The following is an 18,199-nucleotide window of genomic DNA, read 5'->3' as shown; positions in this document are numbered from 1 at the left end:
AAGCTGTAGTTCCCTATTAATGAGAACATTCGCACATCGTATCGCAGTAAAACGCATGGTTCCACAGTACCTACCATAAACGTTAAAGATAACTTTTATCATAATTATCTTCCTGTGGCAAAACACACAAACAGCAGTCATTCAAGCAACCATTAATGAACAAACTTCCATACCGACAGACACAAGTCGATCCCGGAGAGGGCCATTGTTTTGTTTGTTTACATTCGTCATTGCGTGGTTCCCTTGGGAGCGTGCAATTAAAATTAAATAAAACGAATACAATAATAGCATGCAAAAAGCGTGTAGCTACCGGCCCACCTACCGCACGCCGTCCGCGCCGCAGGTTAACGGTAAAAAAAACCGGAAATCCGAATACATTACCAATCAAGTTTGCCTGATGTGTGTGGGCTGTTTTAATTAGTGCAAAAAGTTATGTTTAATCTGCATTTTTGCGTGATTATGGAGAATCACATTTACACTCACACGTAATTTGAATTGAAAAAAAAAACTGTGCAGAGCCGAAAATTGTTCTGAATAATTAACATACTTGTAGGGATTTTACAACGCGTTTGTTTTATTTATCGATAAGCTGGTCCGAAAGGGAGTTCCCAAGCCGAAATTGTCCGGTAGATTGGTGTTGAATAAGGTATTATACCTAGAATAGGTATCGTAAAATGGGTCGAATAGAAAAAAAAATTCCACGTTTAGAAATGTCACAAATATCCTATTTTGGACCCTATCAGCAGCTCTACATAATTTGGACACTTCCATTTGATTTTGTTATAAGTGTCCAAATTATGTACAGCTGCTGATGGGGTCCAAAATACGCTGGTTACCCTACTAGTCCATGAAGTTCTTAAAAAAGCTTGCGAACATATAATTTGAAACTGTACAAGTTCTTCAACACATTATTGAATTCGAAAAATTTCTAAAATTTTTATGGTTACCTAATTGAGAAAATGGAGACTCAGGTTACAGGTTTTTATGAGTTCCTATGAATTCATTTAAAACGCTGCTAATTCCTATGAAATTAGCCGCACGGAATTGGGGCGTCTCACGGTATACATTTGCATAGCTTCCAGCGTTTTGTATAGTCAACAGTCAAGAAATAATATGTCATTGTATCCAATTGAATGTTATGATTCTATAACTTAGAAGAAAATTGGGAGTATTTAGAACACATAAATGAATTGACTTACTTACTTACTCAGGTGGCTTGCCGTCCTAAGACAAAGCCTGTTGAACAAAGTATCTCCATGTAACTAGGTTGAGAGCTACCGCTCTCCAATTCCTTGGACACCGAGTACTCTCCGCCAGATCACGCTCCACCTGGTCTAACCATCTTGCTCGATGCGCTCCTGGCCGTCTTGTTCCTACCGGATTTGAGGCGAACAACATCTTTGCAGGGTAGTTGTCCGGCATTCTTGCAACATGCCCTGCCCATCGTATCCTGCCAGATTTAACCATCTTCTGGTTCGCCATAGAGCTGTGCGAGTTCATCCTCCGGCTCCATACTCCGTTCTCCTGTAAGCCGCCGAAGATCGTTCTTAGCACTCGTCGCTCGAAAACTCCGAGCACTCGCAGGTCCTCCTCGAGCATTGTCCATGTATCATGCCCGTAGAGAACAACCGGTCTAATAAGCGTCTTGTGCATGGTGCACTTTGTACGGGGATTTAGTCTGCTGGACCAGTGGGCCAAAGTAGACAAATTCGTCGACTATTTCAAACTCATCGCTGCCGATCAATATACTACTGTCCAAGCGGTGTCGTTCGGCCTCGGTTCCGCTGGCTAGCATGTACTTTGTTTTAGACGTGTTTACCTTTAACCCAATCTTTTCTGCTTCGCGCTTTAATTTAAAGTACTGTTCAGCCACCGCTACAGATGTACTGCCGATAATATCCATGTCATCGTCAAAACAGACGAATTGACTAGATTTGTCGACGATCGTGGCCCGCGTGTTGATATCCGCTCGGTTCATAACACCTTGTAGCGCTATGTTGAACAGCAAGCATGAAAAACCATCATCCTGACGAAGCCCTCTGTGTGATTCGAATGAACTTACCAATCCACCTGAAATCCACCACCGTAGATTTAATCAGTTTGATGAGCTTCCTGGGGAAGCTGTTCTCGTCCATGATTTTCCATAGGTCTTTCCGGTCGATGGTATCATATGCGGCTTTGAAGTCAACGAATAAATGAAGCGTGGGAACTCTGTATTCATGGCCCTTTTGGAGGATTTGCCGCAGTGTAAATATTTGATCCGTTGTAGAACGACCTTCGACGAAGCCGGCTTGATAAGTTCCCACAAATCTATTCGCAACTGTTGATAGACGGCGAAAAATAATTTGGGACAGCACTTTATAGGCGGCATTGAGACCGGCGATCGCTCGATAGTTCTCACAGTCCAACTTGTCGCCCATTTTATAGATCGGGCAAATAACCCCATCTTTCCACTCCTCCGGTAGCTGTTCCGTATTCCAAATTCTAACAATTAGTCGGTGTAGATAAACGGCTAGCTTTTCTGGTCCCATTTTAATAAGCTCCGCTCCGATGCCATCTTTTCAAGCTGACTTGTTGTTCTTTAGCTGCATGATGGCCTCCTTAACTTCGCCTATCGTTGGGGCTGGCACCTCTTCCCCGTTTGTTGCACCGGTCCTCGAGAGGGGCTTCGTGCAGCTCGTCCTCTTCCGGCGGTGCAGCTTCGATTGAATGCGCGTAGTTTGCGGCGATGTCTGGCTTGCTTCATCCGCGCGAGTTCTAACCGAGGCTGGCGTCGGTAGCGAAAGTTGTTCACAACGGAGAGTCTTGGGCGCATCTTGACCATCACTAGGTAGTGGCCCGAGTCAACGTTAGCGCTTCGATAGGATCTGGCGTCGCTAATGTCTGAGAAGTGCCGACTGTCGATCAAAACGTGGTCGATCTGTGATTCTGTCTGATTTGGTGACCTCCAGGTGTACTTATGGTGGATTCTGTGCTGGAAAAAGGTACTACGTACGGCCATATTCTTGGAGGCGGCAAAGTCGGTAAGTCTTAGGTCCATTTCATTGGTCCGCTGGTGTGCACTGAACATTCCAATCACCGGTTTGTATTCCTCTTCCTGGCCGACCTGAGCATTGAAATCCCCGATGCCGATCTTGATATCATATTTTGGGCAGCTGTCGTATTCACTCTCCAACTGCGCGTAGAATTCGTCCTTGTCGTCATCGGTACTTCTGAGGTGAGGGCTGTGCACGTTGATGATGCTTATATTGAAGAATCGGCCCTTGATTCTCAATCTGCACATTCGAGGATTGATTGGCCACCACCCAATCACCCGTTTCCGCATCTCGCCCATCACTATAAAAGCTGTACCCAGCTCGTGTGTGTTGCCGCAGCTCTGATAGATGGTATGTCCATCTCTGAACGTACGTACCGTTGAGCTCTTCCAGCACACCTCCTGCAGCGCTACGACGTCGAACTTGCGGCTCTTCAATACGCCGGAGAAAGTTGGAAATTGTCGCGTGAGTCTATTCCGATTGTTCCAGTAAGAATTGCCTTGTTTTTCGTTCCGGGCTTTAGTATTTTTCATGGTGACGGCTTGCAAAGCCTGCTACACCAACCTCTTGTTTCGCCGGAGGGCCAACGAAGCTTGAAAGAGCTCTCCTTTCCTGTCGGCATACGACCTTCGCTTCCACCGGGGTTGGTTACCCGATCTCCACCAAAGTTGCCCGTATCCCGGCTGGTACCACGAGGAGGTAGAAATAGGAGTTGCTGAATAAGAGGCTATGAACCACTGTAGGGTCTATTTTATGCCTACACGTGCACAAGGCACCGACGGTACGCATTATTCAGTCGTTTACCAGCCGCGGCTGAGTAATATGTGATGTATTTGGTAGTAGACTAATTAGCAATGTTCGCCACTTTGCAAAAGAAAACCGTGTCCATGGACACATGTGATGGATGACCGTCTACAAATATGATAACTGGGAACGCAATATTCTTCCGCTGAAACCAAGGGTAAATCCCGCAGATAAAGCAAAAATGTGTCCTTCGTCATTCAACCGGATTGTGTTTTTCCTGCCCCCCAGTCTGTTAGAAGCCTTTGAAATATTACACCAGGTATTCTTTGCTTATACGGAAAAATTATATCTTCTGCATTTCCAGCTAAACGAACAGTTGGGGTGATAGGGGCAAAATGAGTACACGGGACCAAATGGGCCACCGTTCGTGTGGGTATATTAGATAATCAATTTCGCTACTTTGCCTAATAAACTTGTTGATAATGTTCTTAATAAGCATCTCAACAAAAACCGTATCTGAATTCGTTGACATGTCTGAGATGCCGACTCAGGATTGTAAAAATACTACAAGAAATACAACCCCCAAAATAGGCCATTACCAAAATGCCATTTGTTGCGTGCTATGGACTTCTCCACTCCAATTCTTCTTCTTCTTCAGCAGCATAGAGCCGGGGTGGCTCGTGCTGTTTCAAGCACTCGTCTCCATTCAACTCGGTCTTGGGCCTAGTCGTCTCAGAAGTTGCAAATCGCTTTCGACCTGGTCGAGCCATCGTGCACGTTGGGTCCCCCTGTTCTTTGTGCCGCTGGGGTTGTTGAATAGGACTATTTTCGTCGCACTGTCGTCGGGCACGGCACAGGGCGCGTGTGCCCTCCGTAAGCAGCGTCATGGCTTCAAGTCCATAAAGAACTACCGGTCTAATAAGGGTTTTGTACATTGTTACCATCGTGTGGTGGCGTATGCTTCCTGATCGTAGCGTTTTACGAAGGGCAAAGTAGGCCCGATTTCCCGCTTGGTTGCGCCGCTGGATCTCCTTACTAGTGTTGTTGTCCGCGGTCACCAGCGATCCCAAATACACGAACTCCTCTACCACTTCTAGTTGGTCGCAGTCAACGGTTACCGTCCGTGAGAGACGCGCGTTTGTTTCCTTTGTGCCTCTTTCTTTCATGTATTTGGTCTTCGACGCATTTATTTTTAGCTCAATTCTCCTAGACTCCGCTTTCAGTCTGGCGTAGATTGCCTCCGCCGTCGCAAAGTTTCTGGCTATGGTATCGAAGTCATCTGCAAAGCGTAGAAGTTGGCTACCCTTGGTAAAAATCGTGCCTCTCGTTTCGATGCCCGCTCGTCGGATCATCCCCTCAAGAGGGATGTTGAACAGCATGCAGGATAAACCGTCACCTTGTCTCAACCCTCGCGGCGTCTCGAAGGGACTCGAAAGTGTCCCAGAGATAAGTACGAAAAAATCACTCGATCACACACTTTGCTAGCGTTTCTCCGTCATGTTTATAAAGCTCTGCTGGAAGGCGGTCCTTCCCAGTGGCTTTATTGGTCTTCAGCAGCCCGATTTCTTGTTTGACTTTTTGGAGATCAGGTGCTAGGACATTACTGTCTTCCATGGGCGCTCCTAGGTTAATGTCCGTTCCGCCTCCTTCTGCGACTTCGCCATTGAGGTGATCATCGAAGAACTGCTTCCATCTGTCGACCACCTCGTGCTCGTTTGTGATTAGATTGCCTCCCTGTCAGGTTTCGGTATGCAGCCCTTCCGAGTTTGGTTCACCTTCTAATAAAACTCGCGCGTGCCATTAGCTCGGAATAGTTGTTCTAATTCTTCGCTTCGATCTCTATCTTCCTTTTGGCGTTTTTTCCTCCTCAGGATTGTGGTCAACTGGTTCCTAGTTCGTCGGTATTTGGCCAGGTTCTCTCTAGTGGCAATATTTAGATAATTTTTCCTAACTCCTCGGAAGAAGGCAGTTCCTCATTCAGTATTCGCGCGTAGTTCTCGGCAGCTTGCGGGTTATCTAGCTGCCTGATGTTCAGCCGAGGAGGGCGGCTTTGACGTGTCCGGTGTACGGTGGACAGCTTTGAGCGCACATGTACTGCTACTAGGTAATGGTCAGAATCAATATCCGCAACCCGTCGGGAGCGTACGTTCGTGATGTTAAAGAAACACCGACCCTCTATGAGAACGTGGACATTGTACGTTGGTCAGGAGACTTCAAGGTGGCTTTGTGGATATCCTTGCGCGGGAAAAAGGTGCTTCGGATCACCAGGCCTCGGGAAGCTGCGAAGTTTATACATCGTAGGCCGTTATCGTTCGTGTCGGTGAGCAGGCTATGGGGTCCTACCACCGGTCTATACATTTCTTCCCTACTGACCTGGGTGTTCATATCCCCGATGACGATCTTGATGTCCCGTGACGAGCAGCTGTCGTACGTTGCCTCCAGCCTCGCGTAGAACGCTTCTTTCTCATCGTCGGGTCTACCTTCGTGCGGGCAGTGCACGACAATGATGCTATAATTGAAGAAACGGCCCTTTATCCTCAATACACACATTCTCTCGTTGATCACCTTCCAATCTATCACGCGATCCTGCATTCCGTCCAACACTACAAAGCCCGTTCTCAGTTCGTTCGTTCGTACAGATCTTCATCAATTGGTGACGAGTTCGTTAGTATTTTTTGCTGTATTTTTCCGCAAAGTGATTTCATTTCGTAACTGTCAATAATTCAGCAACTGTTTAACGAACTGTCAGTACCTATTACGAGTTGGCCCGCAAAAGCAATGCTGAGGTCAGAAAATTTTGCGAAAGTTGTCATCAAGCATTTCTTAGCTATCAGAATGAAGTGCAATCAAGAAAATACTTTATTGCACGTTTAAAGTGTATGGAAATTGTTCAAAATATGAACATGTTCTTGGGAGACAAGTGGTGCATAGCAAGGCTTTGCTACGTTTTTCAATCATTTTTTATGTCAGGTATGCCAATCTATTATGTAATTTGTGCTATAAATGTATATATCTCTCTACATCTCGCCTTCAGTTAATGTTAATTTGAATTGTAATTCTTCATTTTCCTTCTCATTCAAAATTTTGTCATCATAAATCAAAGCTTTGGTGATAGTGTTTTGGTGCAGATCTCGCAGGACAACGGGATAACATTACATAAGAAACTTTAAAACATGATTTGCATGCAGGAGTGGTTCACAGGACACTGTTACGTAGTGATAACTTCGGATCACAGTATAGTTACACGTTGCCATTTATGAAACATAAATTTTCTTCATTTTATTCTTGTTTTTTGCTTGGTCACCCCGTCAAAAGTGTCCAAATTTACATTTTATTATTTTTTTTACAAGGATTTTTGCATGTTTTTTTTACTCAATAATATCTCCATAATCCACATCTGCTGTTCTGTTGATTTGTGTTGTTTCTTTTTCTGGTAAAAACATGACAAAAAATGATGATGAAACCAATTTTGGTTCAACAAACGGAAGGACAAGTCGTCAATTAATGTTGATGAGATCAGACTTACTTAACAAAAAAAAAGTTAGATTTCAGGCGATGGCGGGAATAAAATGGATGTATCTACCAGAAGGATTTGAAGGAAGAATACGAAAATATGAAGTGGCGTAATTTAAACCAAATTGCCAATTTGAGCGAAAGCTCAATTCAAACAGAACGCTAACCAACAAAATATAATGCAACCTTTGTTGAAGCAGATGTTTTCGTAATTTTTTTGTGCTTTTGTTTTCTGTTTTATTACAAATATATTTTCTTACTATGTGATTTGTTGTTTTATCGGTATTTCTGTTTACTTTAGTTTCTCCTTTGTTTCTTTTTCATTTAAATATTATTTGTCACAGTAAAAAGTCTTTCACTAAATTTCTCAATTTTATGCTTTCTTTCTCTTTCTCTCTCTCTCTCGTTTTTCGCTGCTTCTCAGTTGCTCCAGGAAGAATATGAATTTGTTTTCTGTTGTATTTTCGAGACGAATCATATCTCGCTCGGCTTTATGTTCTTTTTTTGACTTGTATAGAAAGATAAACCAGTTTCCTCCCTGTGTCTCATAATGCATCAATATCAATATCAGTTTAATATCTATTGGTTTCAGTTTGCTCTAGTTGTCAAGTTAAATTCTCTTTCTCTCTTTCCACTCAAACCTAAAATCCCATAGTTTATGGTTTTTCAGCTGTAATGCTTATGCCATTTTTTTTGTTTACTTTAAAAAACAACTCTTTTGCTTCGATGCTGCTGTCTTGCATTTTGTTGCTAAGTTTAAAAAGACTTTCACTGTTACTTTTTTTAGACTTTTTGTAGGCATAGTTCAAGGTTTGAGAAAAACAAATCTAAAAGGATGTGCTGGTCGATCGATAAAGAGAGTTGTAGTACGGCTTTCATTATTTGATGAGACCTGGACCGGTTTACTTCAGTAGTTCGATGATCAAAACTTTGGATCGAAAACGATCAAAACTATATTTTGGGTTTAGTTTTATATAGGGGCCTTTTATATAAGAGCTCTTTCCCGGATAACAACTTTAGACCGCGATAGTAAAGTAACGAGAAAACAATCTTACTTTTTTGTGTTTTAGGATGAACTCGAGGTATGTATTTTTTTCTCTTTATCACACACACTGAATCGCTTCTTGTTTTTAGTTTCTTAATCAAGAACGTGAATAGTACACTAGCAAAAACAATAGTAATAATAATTTAAATCATAATCAAGAAATAAAGACGCACAAAAAGGACTCTAAAAATAATTGTTGTATAGTAATAAAAAATAACATCACAAACGTTTTTCTCAGCTTTAATTACTTAGAGAAATGATAGTTTCATCTTATAAAACGATATTCATTCGCTCTTGACTCACATTTATATAACTCACTCGTACGCTGCAACACACAGGTTTGTATTGTAGTATCTTAAAGTCTTAAAGTAAAAAGAACATAAACCCCATTTTCGTTTTGTGAAAAAATAAACCCTCATCCTATCAGATGGGTTGTCGCCAGCTGTATGATTACGATGGAAACGTTTCTAAAATGCCGCAGCTGCCTTTTGATGATGATCGTTTGATAACACTAGTGACGTCACCTAGTTTTGACAGCAAGCAAATCGGGTTTTCTTGTAATGTTTACCATACGATAATGCTATTATAATAATTTGCTCACCGCGGTGAGTTAAGGTGGAACCGAGTTAGTTTAAGGATTGCTACACTCAGCGCTAACGAATTTTTACTATATCGAATATTTAAACAGTTTAGATCAAACTATCCGGAATAAGTTGATAGTCGTTGTTGGATAAAGGTCAGAAAAGAGGATAGTGGCTGAAAAATGGGTAGTAAAGGTGGTCGATACATGTTTTTTTTTATTTATTTTACAGGCATCTTCGAGAATACCATCATTGTTCGATCAAAAAAGTGATTTCGTATTTGAGAATAAAACCATTCAAGAGTTAAAACTTTTCGTTTTAAACTTATGTTCCGAAGATTGTCACTAGATTTTCGTGTTAAACTAAAGTCTAAGGTCTAAGATGTGACACTACAGAATTTTGTTGCTCTATTCTTCCACGCAATTCTTTCCTGACCTATCATTTTGCAACTTTGTGACCTTCACAACGTTTATTCCGCAAAATTTACTCATTAAAAAGAGACGGGTGGTTACATATCAATGTAAATTGCCATTTTTAATAATAAAATAAACTAAAAAACATAGAACTAAATCTTCACTTTGCATTTCGCGTCTCTCTTTACTCGAACGCTCTCTCGTTAGCTGCAATCTATATTTGTGATTTCTTCTTCACGCATTCACGCATTTACGCATTTCATTTTCTCTAATCTCGTTCAACGATTTTTTTGTTTTGTATGCTTTCTATTGTGTAAATATCTATATTCACGATGATGTCTCGTTCTATCTTTGTAGTTTCTTCTGCACCCTACGCTACAATGATTCTTCTTCATAGGGTCTTGTGTGTTCGTGTATGTGTATAAAAAATAAGATCATGATCATATCTTTACAAATTGCATTCTTTCACTTTCTCTCTCCACTTTTAACCTGCTGTTGTATTTATGCATGCATGTTGTGTGTATGTGTATGTATGAGTGTTTATTTCTGTGTACTGCTACTGTATTCATTTTCGATTTCTTAATGGTGCTGCCGCTGCCGACGGCAGTTGTCTGCACTATAACCTCTAATTTGAAAATATTACACCTCTCGAGCCTCATTAAGGCTCTGCCTTTAATTAGTAACAGACACTCCTAGTGTGAGTGTGTATGTATGTACGCAGTTGATACGCGGCGGCTATTTATTACTGCTACAAGTATGTATCACCTTTTAGTACTTTCGCTGCTGCTTTCATTTTTACACGGTGGCCGCAGTTATCAGTTCGGAAAATGCTTGCTCTAAACAGTGCTTTAGTTCAGCATAAGTTACTACTAATACTGATTGTTCGTCACGTGACATCAGCTGTACCTGTTGTGGGATAAAATGAGCCGTTATAATTCCTCGTAAAATGCAAAAAAAAAACGAAAACTGCACTAACCTTCTCCATGGTGCCAGCATCCAGCTTATTGAGACACTGCACAAAGTGCGACTGGTTGAGCCATGGACGGCCGTCCTCGGTGACGGTATGAAAGAGGTAGTCACGGAACAGTTTCAGCATGTAGCGGTCTCCTGTTTCCGACCACGTGACGTCTAGGTTCAGTCTGTTGAAAAGAGCATACAACGAGGCGCATGTTAGGAAATATTTGTGGATCTTTTTTTTAATCTATAGCTAGTGAATTAGCTGAAAGCTCCGTTAAAAAGTTAAATGAATAAATAAATAAATAAATTAGCTTTGTTATTCCCTTACTCTTAATTTTCTGTAAAATGTGCGCACTTGCGTAGTCTAAATTAAATTACCAATCTCATTGGAAAAGTGTTATTAAAAAACAGCCTAGGAAAAAGCGTCCAACATAGCTCTAGTCATTCCAAGACTGAAAATGTTTCAGTTTGTAGAATTGAGTAGCCAAGCTAGGAAGTGCGGGATCATATGGCACACCAAGTTATCGGAGAAACTCTTTCTCTGGCTGACGATCTGCGAGAAGAGAATGTCCAAGCCGCTGTTCTTTCCTTTGGGGCTTGCGGTAAACGAGAGATATACAGTACAAAGTGCCTATGCCTGCCGGAAGTTGCCGCCTCCATCAAGAATCTGGACCTGGTCTCGGTTCATTGGCCCGGCTGAGGATAAACGTTGTATCGAAGACGGCAAACACTCCCAACGTTTGCCAGCTGCCACAGACAGAAAACTTTTGAGCGAAACACAAACGGATGATCCAATAGTAGAACATGCCGACATCCATCTTTTCAACAGTAATGGCTAGTGTTCCTGCTAACTACTGTAAGGCCGCGCGGTCGAAATGTCGAAACATTTTTAAAACAGGCTCAGGAGAGAAAAATGAACGGCATGCTTGCCTGGCAATTAAACATCTACGAGGAGCGGAAGAAGATCCCCAAAATGTTGAATCGAAGTTTGGGGCGCTAAGCCAACAGTAATGAATGTGCACAAGTCATTCGATCATCCCACTCGAAAAGGAAGTACTTGTGTGATGATTATTGGCGAAGCTCACAAGTGTCCACTTCTACTGATATTTGCTATTAGACAGGTCAGAGATAGGATTCTCTCCAAAAATCAAGGAACGTTTGTTTTATAAAGTGGACACTTGTTTTTCAATGGTTCAAGATTAATTGTTGAGGAAAAATTATGAAACGTATTTCAGTGTGATTAAAAATGCTCATTTTTACAACAAAATGTATTTCTGTAGTAAATGTCAAAAAAAGGGCAATTTTCAAGACCATGGGTCGGATTAGCATGTCGATATAGATCCATTCTGAATAAATGGTGTTTCGAGAAGCTATCGTTGCGGATATTAGCAAAAAACGCGGATATTATTAGCAAAAACTTTGAACGCCTCTAAAGTCTGCGGTGTTTAAAATCGTTAATAAGTATAGAGTGAGACTTATACTGTAGAGTATTTACCAAAACCCCGACGCAGGAAAGGGCCAGGGACCTAAATAAGAAGTTTAAAGTTATTCAGACCTTAATGTCTAATGTTACGCATTCTGTTCTTAATTTCTGTTGTATTGCCAACAAATTGAGCAAAAGCATCGCAACTGTATTTCGCAAAATATCAAGAAACGGCATAACATTAGAACTTACAAGAAACAAAGAGCATCTAAAAGGATCTCTGCAACAGCAAATTTCCTCGAAAAAAGGTCACGGATCTTGTATAACCTTTTTTCTAGAAAAGTCCGATCGAAGCGTTTTGATTGACGAAGGAAGTATGTCAAATTGGGCACAAGTTTCAATGCTGTACAAGGGACAAGTATTGCTGATGACGTACGATATATCGTACGAAATACGATATATCGTACGAAAAGCTTGGAAAGAAGGTCTTGGTATGGCAAATACTCAGCACATGTGGATTGAAAAGGTCTTCGTGGTTCACAATGGGCATGACCAACGGTCCTCGCCGACAGGAAGTAATGCATTAAAAAATGACTTTTGCCTATCTACCGAAACCATCCAACGACCCATTTCTAGAATGCCTGGATATACACGCACATTCCGAAGTCGCCTTCATAAACAATAAGCCCCGCATGGATACTTTTACATATCCACACTTCCAGAATAATTTTCATTATTCTGGCGCGTATTTAATTTGACTAAATCATAGTTATAATTTGAAATAAGCAGCATGCGAAGCTGATTTGAAATAGTTCTCTTCCATATATATATCGTTTAAGTTCTATTTTGGAGATATTGCATTAAACACGAAATTTCATTCATCATCTGTAGCGTAGCGCCAACTACATGTCCAACGAAACCCATATTCGTCAATAAACATCGAAAACAATTGGCATCTCGAATTATTTTTTATGGGGTTTCTATGACATGCCATCGGAAACTACTTTAAGTTTGAAAATGTACTTATCCGCTTATCGTTATGCTTATCCTCTGTAAATCAGTGGGATTAGGAAGCCATCAGCACTAAACAACACACTCGCGCAAACTGCAGAAATAAATACTGAGTTTTAACACTGAAAATTTCGAAAGCAACGGAGCGATAAAATAAAAACAACAATTCTCACTTCGCGCGCGCGGTGTAAAACTTTAACCTGACTTTAATAAGTTTACTCAAAAATGGGAGATTTATTTTAGACAGCAGTTTTTTCAGTCGAAATTGAGACTAAACTAAATCTAAATATACTTCATTTGGCAAAAAAATCAACTCAAGCAAGTAAGTGAAAATAGGTCTAAATTTTTGCATCGCTTTAACAGCGAATAGTGAAGATTTAACCTTCTGCGGCTGAGGTGGTAGTCTGTACCGAAAATCAGACAAATGCAAGAGATTCGTTAAGTATTGTACCGTATGGTCCCCATCTACCGCTCATTTACAAACGATTCTAAGTTAGTTTGTCCATAGCAAATCTAAATGCAGGTCCATCGAAACCCAATTTGCGTCATAAGATAGAGAAAACAATTGTGTTTACAAGAAAAATTTACTTGGTTTCTAAATAATAATAATAGTGACGCAATCTCATGACCCCTTTTATCGCTTACTTGAAATATGATGATCCATTCACCGCTCATATGGGTGCCATTTACCGCTCATATTTTTTACTGTTACCAAATAAATAAAACCCGTGTTTTGACCCTTGTTTTGGGTGTGGCAATTATAGCAGAATAGAACGCTAATATAAATACTGTTGACTTATTTCACGTTATTCAGTAGAATAGAATTCAGTAGAATTATGATTCTGAAGTTTGCAGTGTCTTCCCGACTTATATCTGCAGTTTTATTACATCCAACAGGTTGCTAAATATATATTCTCAAATCCAAAATAATTTAAAAATGAATATACATAATTCAATGATAAGAATTAAATTATTAATTTAAGTCAAGGTATCCAGCAGACTACCACGTCAGCATAATCGATAAGATTGGGGCACCTCCGCAGAAGGTTAAGTTGCGTTTACCATTAGCTGGAAAGCTGAAGTTGAAAGAGGACACGCTGACTCGATTATATTATTTATCATTTTAATGATTTGATATATAGCCAGAATCAATATAAAATCCTAAACAAGTTTGAAGAACCGCAGAACAACCAGGAATGATTGAAGCAGTCTTGAGTTTGGGTTTGGGCTAAGACTTGTAATTGGACTACAACTTGAACATGGATTTAGTTTTAGACTAAGACCTAGAGATGAACGTAACCTTGGCAATGCGATTAATGCTCGATCTCTTGAGCCTGTTCAAGTATCGGCCGAAATTTTCGATTCGCGATGCAGGGCGGATGTTTTCATCTAGTTTCTGTAAATGTGGATGAAGTGTCCCGGCCTCCATGTTTTCAAGATCTAGAAAGCATCGATCCAACAAACCTCACAGTATTCAGAACCCGCGAACTAAAAGCTGTACCCAGAGTGACTAACGAAAGGAAAGCGTCATGATAGACGACGAGACTTACATCAGGGTAGATACAAAGCATTCGCTCGGGCAGTAGTTTTACTTTGCTAGATCACGGTTGGCCATACTTATCATATATCGAAATGGTAAAAAACTATTTCGTCTCAACTTACTCTGGTCGTTCGTTCACGGTGCCTAGCTTGACAAGTAGCCGATAGAGGCGACCGTTCTCCATCTCCTTTGCCAGTTCGTCCTCCTGGATATCACATTGGGCTTGTAATGCATCGAGTTGTACATAGAAGCGAGCGCCGATCATCGGCATTATTTCCGTCACAGAGCGTCGGTTACTCGACGATAGAAGGTACCTAAAAAGAGGAGTTAAATTTAACATACGGACAGGATGCTTCATTTCTAACGCTAATCAGAGGACAAGTTTCTCACAGAATTATATTCCGTAAATCCGACGAGTAGTGGCGTGATATTAGTTCAATACTGTTTTGAATCTGATCCCTTTGTACGGATTGTAAACTTCGACAGGCGAGTGCTAGCACGAGCTTTCCTAGTGCCGTTAGATCATCCTAGAAATAAAGCCATGGAATGAGATTACAAAAGCAGTCAAAATTTGGAAAAAAATATCTATGAAATTTAGTTAAGAAGTAACAACAAAAACCTGTTGATGGTGGCTCACGACCGAAAGGGGATTCGGCTGATTGGGGTCGTACGTCGCAATGTCCGATATTGCGACACAGCTGAATCGTATCCGTTTGCCGGTGATGATGATTTTGGTTGGGTCCAGTGTTCTGTCAGACGATATGAATAGGGATTTTTAGTGAATTTGCTCTGCTGTTGAAACACACACGAGTAACCTACCGACAGGCCAAGCCAGTTTGGTGAATCGCTCGCAGTCCGGCAGTAAGCTGTATGATAATTGACCAGATTTCGTTTTCTGGTAGCAGCGCCGTGGCAGCCGTTCGATGAAGAGAACTTTTGTGACTGTGGTGTAAAACATTAAAATTACAATGTGTATTTGTAATATAATATGGAACTTTTGACGGGTACCTGAAGGGTCGTGCTTCTCCGGAGAATGGATCGGAATATCCGTTCGTTGATTCAGCGCTCGGAATAAAATATTTCGAGAGTAGCGTCTGGGAACCAGGATGATAGTCGTACACTATCACCAGGGCTATCACACAACGAAAATGAAGACAAATAAACCAATCAATAAATTGACAAGGGCTAATCATAAATATTTACAACTTATTGAGAAAAAATTTAACAACTGTACTGCTTAACGATGTTTGTTTCCTTAATAAACTCAAAATTACCAGTCTGTAACATTATGTATGGAAACACCGTAGTGGTGGGAAATGCCAGAAGCGTCACAAGCTGTTAACAAATAAAACACACAAAAACAAACTGCTAAATACTCACAGTTATCCCCAAAGGTTTTGGTTGTAAATACTTCTCGTAGCTGTACTACGTTGGTGTGCTGCAGCTTTTTCCACATATCGACAAACTGCATACATTTGGTCGACTGGAGCCGGAAACCTTGAAATAAATTAGCAGCATTTTTTAGAAAACAGCAGCTTCTTCGCCCGAATTACATGATGAGTGAGGAGGACTTACCATGAAGACGCCTAAGGCAGTATTTTACGCCAGTGAGATTGTGTGTTGCTTTGTAGGTGGATGATGGAAGCGGTAGCTTAGGATGGACTGGCAAAGATTCCAGCAGACACAATGAATGGTAGGTTTCCACCTCCAGAGGTAAATCTATAAAAAAAACAATAAACAACAGATTGGTTAGAAAAATGATGCGTCCTCTCTGGAAAAGGTTGAATTAGGTGGGTACCTTGACACTCAGTTTCGACACTATTCACCGTTTCGTTTCTTGTTAGTATATCGTTTCTCAGTTCGTCCTGCAGAAAGTACGCCATCGATACTTGCGACTTTGCTTGCATGTTGACAACGTGCGACGCAGGTCCCGGGTACACATGTCCTGAAAGATAACGGCGATAATCAGTCGATACTTTGAGGGAGGAGGCACTCATGTTACTCACCTGGATGCGAATAACTTAGATTAATTTGTGAGCTTGTTACATGGACAAATGTGTTTTCAGTCGTGTTAACTGTACTACTCGGTGTTAATTGATGGTTGGCTGCGGTCGGATAGAAGTACGTCGTACCACCGACATTTTCCTGTTGGTGAAAGGGTCGGAAAAGAAAATGTTTCGGAAGAGAAAGAAAAAAACAACATGAGCGTGATTCATTTAGGTGGGTCCCATTCTGTCCTGTTTCCGTTTGGGTAATTCTGCAGCTGTGCACTATTAAAATTAACGAGGTTTAGAATAAAACTGCATTTGAAATAGAGATTTATCTAAAATTTGTTCTAAAATTTTGAAAAATCTCAAACGTTAGACAGAATGGGACATTCTCCTGTAGAAAATTTGCTGTCGCTTGGATTCGTCACGTTACTTGATGAATGTTGGTAGTAATTGGCGGTGGTGATGGTTGAGGTGTAATTCGAGGAGACGTATTAGTACTCTGTGGTGAATCGTTACGAAGTAAACTTCGCCCTGTAAGCAGCGCGCAGAAGAGCAAGAAAGAAAAGAGAAGAAAAAAAACACAAAAGCTCAATCAGTTTCCGCATTCGTCGTGTATGTTTCATATGGATGGAAGACAGAGAGAGCACAAATCATTTGTTGTAATGAAGCTGCAGCTTCCACGCTGAAAACTGAAACAAACCAAGCTAGCAGAGTTAATTAGGTCTTCGCGACAGACAGACAGACAGGGCATCCGTTTGTTCCGGTAACCAGTGGGAAGCTTTCATATGTAGACATTTAGATTTTCTGCTTTCCTAGTGGTTTCAACTTACCCTTAATGGGGGTGACGGCGTAGGTTGAACTGTTGCTAAGTGAGCTTCCCAGTATACTGCTGCCATAGCTGCTGGCCTGGGACTTGGCGCCGGAACTACCAGTTCCCCCTCCGCCTCCGCTGCCTCCTCCTCCGCCTCCGCCTACTCCGGTGGGTACGATCGCCGTCGCCACCGATGAAAGTTGTGCTGACTGAGCTGGGACGACGATGCCAGTTCCGGAACCGACGGTCCCCGCCACGACCACTGTGGTGCCATTGCTGGACCCTATCACACTGTTGCTACCGACGCCAGCAATGCCACCGGTTCCGTTCGAACCGTTGCTACCGAGTATCGAATACGATGAGTAGAAGTTCGGTGATGATGACGCGTTGAGGCGATTGGTTGGAATGAATTCTGGCGACTGAGGCGTCACCTAGAATGAGAGTCGAATTATTGATGTCCTATTTCCAAGTTATAACTGACCACTTTCGCGGGTTGAACACTTACCTGTGTTTTCTTGAGAGATATAGGAGAGTCTAAGTTCAATTTGCTGAGGCCGGAAGACAACCCGTATGTTGGCGTCGAAACATTTTGACGACTCTGAAAAAAGTAGAGACGGAATGAGATATTGTATGCCAAAGCTATATAGTTGGTGTTCGTTATTATCTTGTTGGATTTTTTTTAGTCTTTATTTTAGAATATTTCAGGCCAAAATTTCACTTTACGAGTGAAGTATTTAAAAGCTTTTACCATTAGTAGATGATTTACTAAGTAAATCTATAGCTTACTAACATAACTTTCAATAGAATATTGTATTTTGACAGTAACAGAGTTATGCAAAAACAATTCAATAGTAGAAGTAATAAAAAGCCGAAATCAGAGAGTTACTTACCATATAAGTTGCCAGTTTGCTTTCCGACGGGACTCCATTAGGCGGGGAGAAGAATATTGGATCCATAGCCCGGTGGCCTGGAAAATAATTGAGAGAAAAGAAATAAAACGTTAGATACTAGTCCATAATCCAAAACATTGGTACATTGAATTAAGAATTAATTAATTGCATGTAAATAAAGCTGAAACGCCATGAAACTTGTTTCGTTTTCAGAATTGAACCTTTCGAATAAACTCTAAATGTTA

The 18,199-nt window shown here is 41.2% G+C and overlaps 1 protein-coding gene across 2 annotated transcripts in view; it reads right to left on the bottom strand.

The window, feature by feature from the left end:
- Positions 1-7,057: 7,057 nt before the first annotated feature.
- Positions 7,058-18,199, bottom strand: part of LOC128733953 (PAN2-PAN3 deadenylation complex subunit PAN3) — a 63,299-nt gene continuing 52,157 nt past the window's right edge. For both annotated transcript variants that reach the window (XM_053827863.1, XM_053827864.1), the window contains exons 3-17: positions 17,955-18,031; positions 17,570-17,662; positions 17,084-17,495; positions 16,684-16,784; positions 16,269-16,407; positions 16,061-16,207; positions 15,838-15,981; positions 15,643-15,759; positions 15,271-15,394; positions 15,082-15,204; positions 14,882-15,011; positions 14,653-14,789; positions 14,385-14,576; positions 10,308-10,470; positions 7,058-10,237 (exon numbers count right to left, since the gene is read on the bottom strand). In XM_053827863.1, coding sequence (XP_053683838.1) covers positions 10,127-10,237; positions 10,308-10,470; positions 14,385-14,576; positions 14,653-14,789; positions 14,882-15,011; positions 15,082-15,204; positions 15,271-15,394; positions 15,643-15,759; positions 15,838-15,981; positions 16,061-16,207; positions 16,269-16,407; positions 16,684-16,784; positions 17,084-17,495; positions 17,570-17,662; positions 17,955-18,020 — 2,199 coding nt within the window. In that variant the 5' untranslated portion in view covers positions 18,021-18,031 and the 3' untranslated portion in view covers positions 7,058-10,126. The remainder of the gene's footprint in view (positions 10,238-10,307; positions 10,471-14,384; positions 14,577-14,652; positions 14,790-14,881; positions 15,012-15,081; positions 15,205-15,270; positions 15,395-15,642; positions 15,760-15,837; positions 15,982-16,060; positions 16,208-16,268; positions 16,408-16,683; positions 16,785-17,083; positions 17,496-17,569; positions 17,663-17,954; positions 18,032-18,199) is intronic.

This window comes from Sabethes cyaneus, chromosome 2 (assembly GCF_943734655.1).
Source record: "Sabethes cyaneus chromosome 2, idSabCyanKW18_F2, whole genome shotgun sequence".
NCBI lineage: Eukaryota > Metazoa > Arthropoda > Insecta > Diptera > Culicidae > Sabethes > Sabethes cyaneus.
The sequence above is the reverse complement of the archived record's forward strand: the minus strand, read 5'-3'. Positions and strand labels throughout refer to the sequence as shown.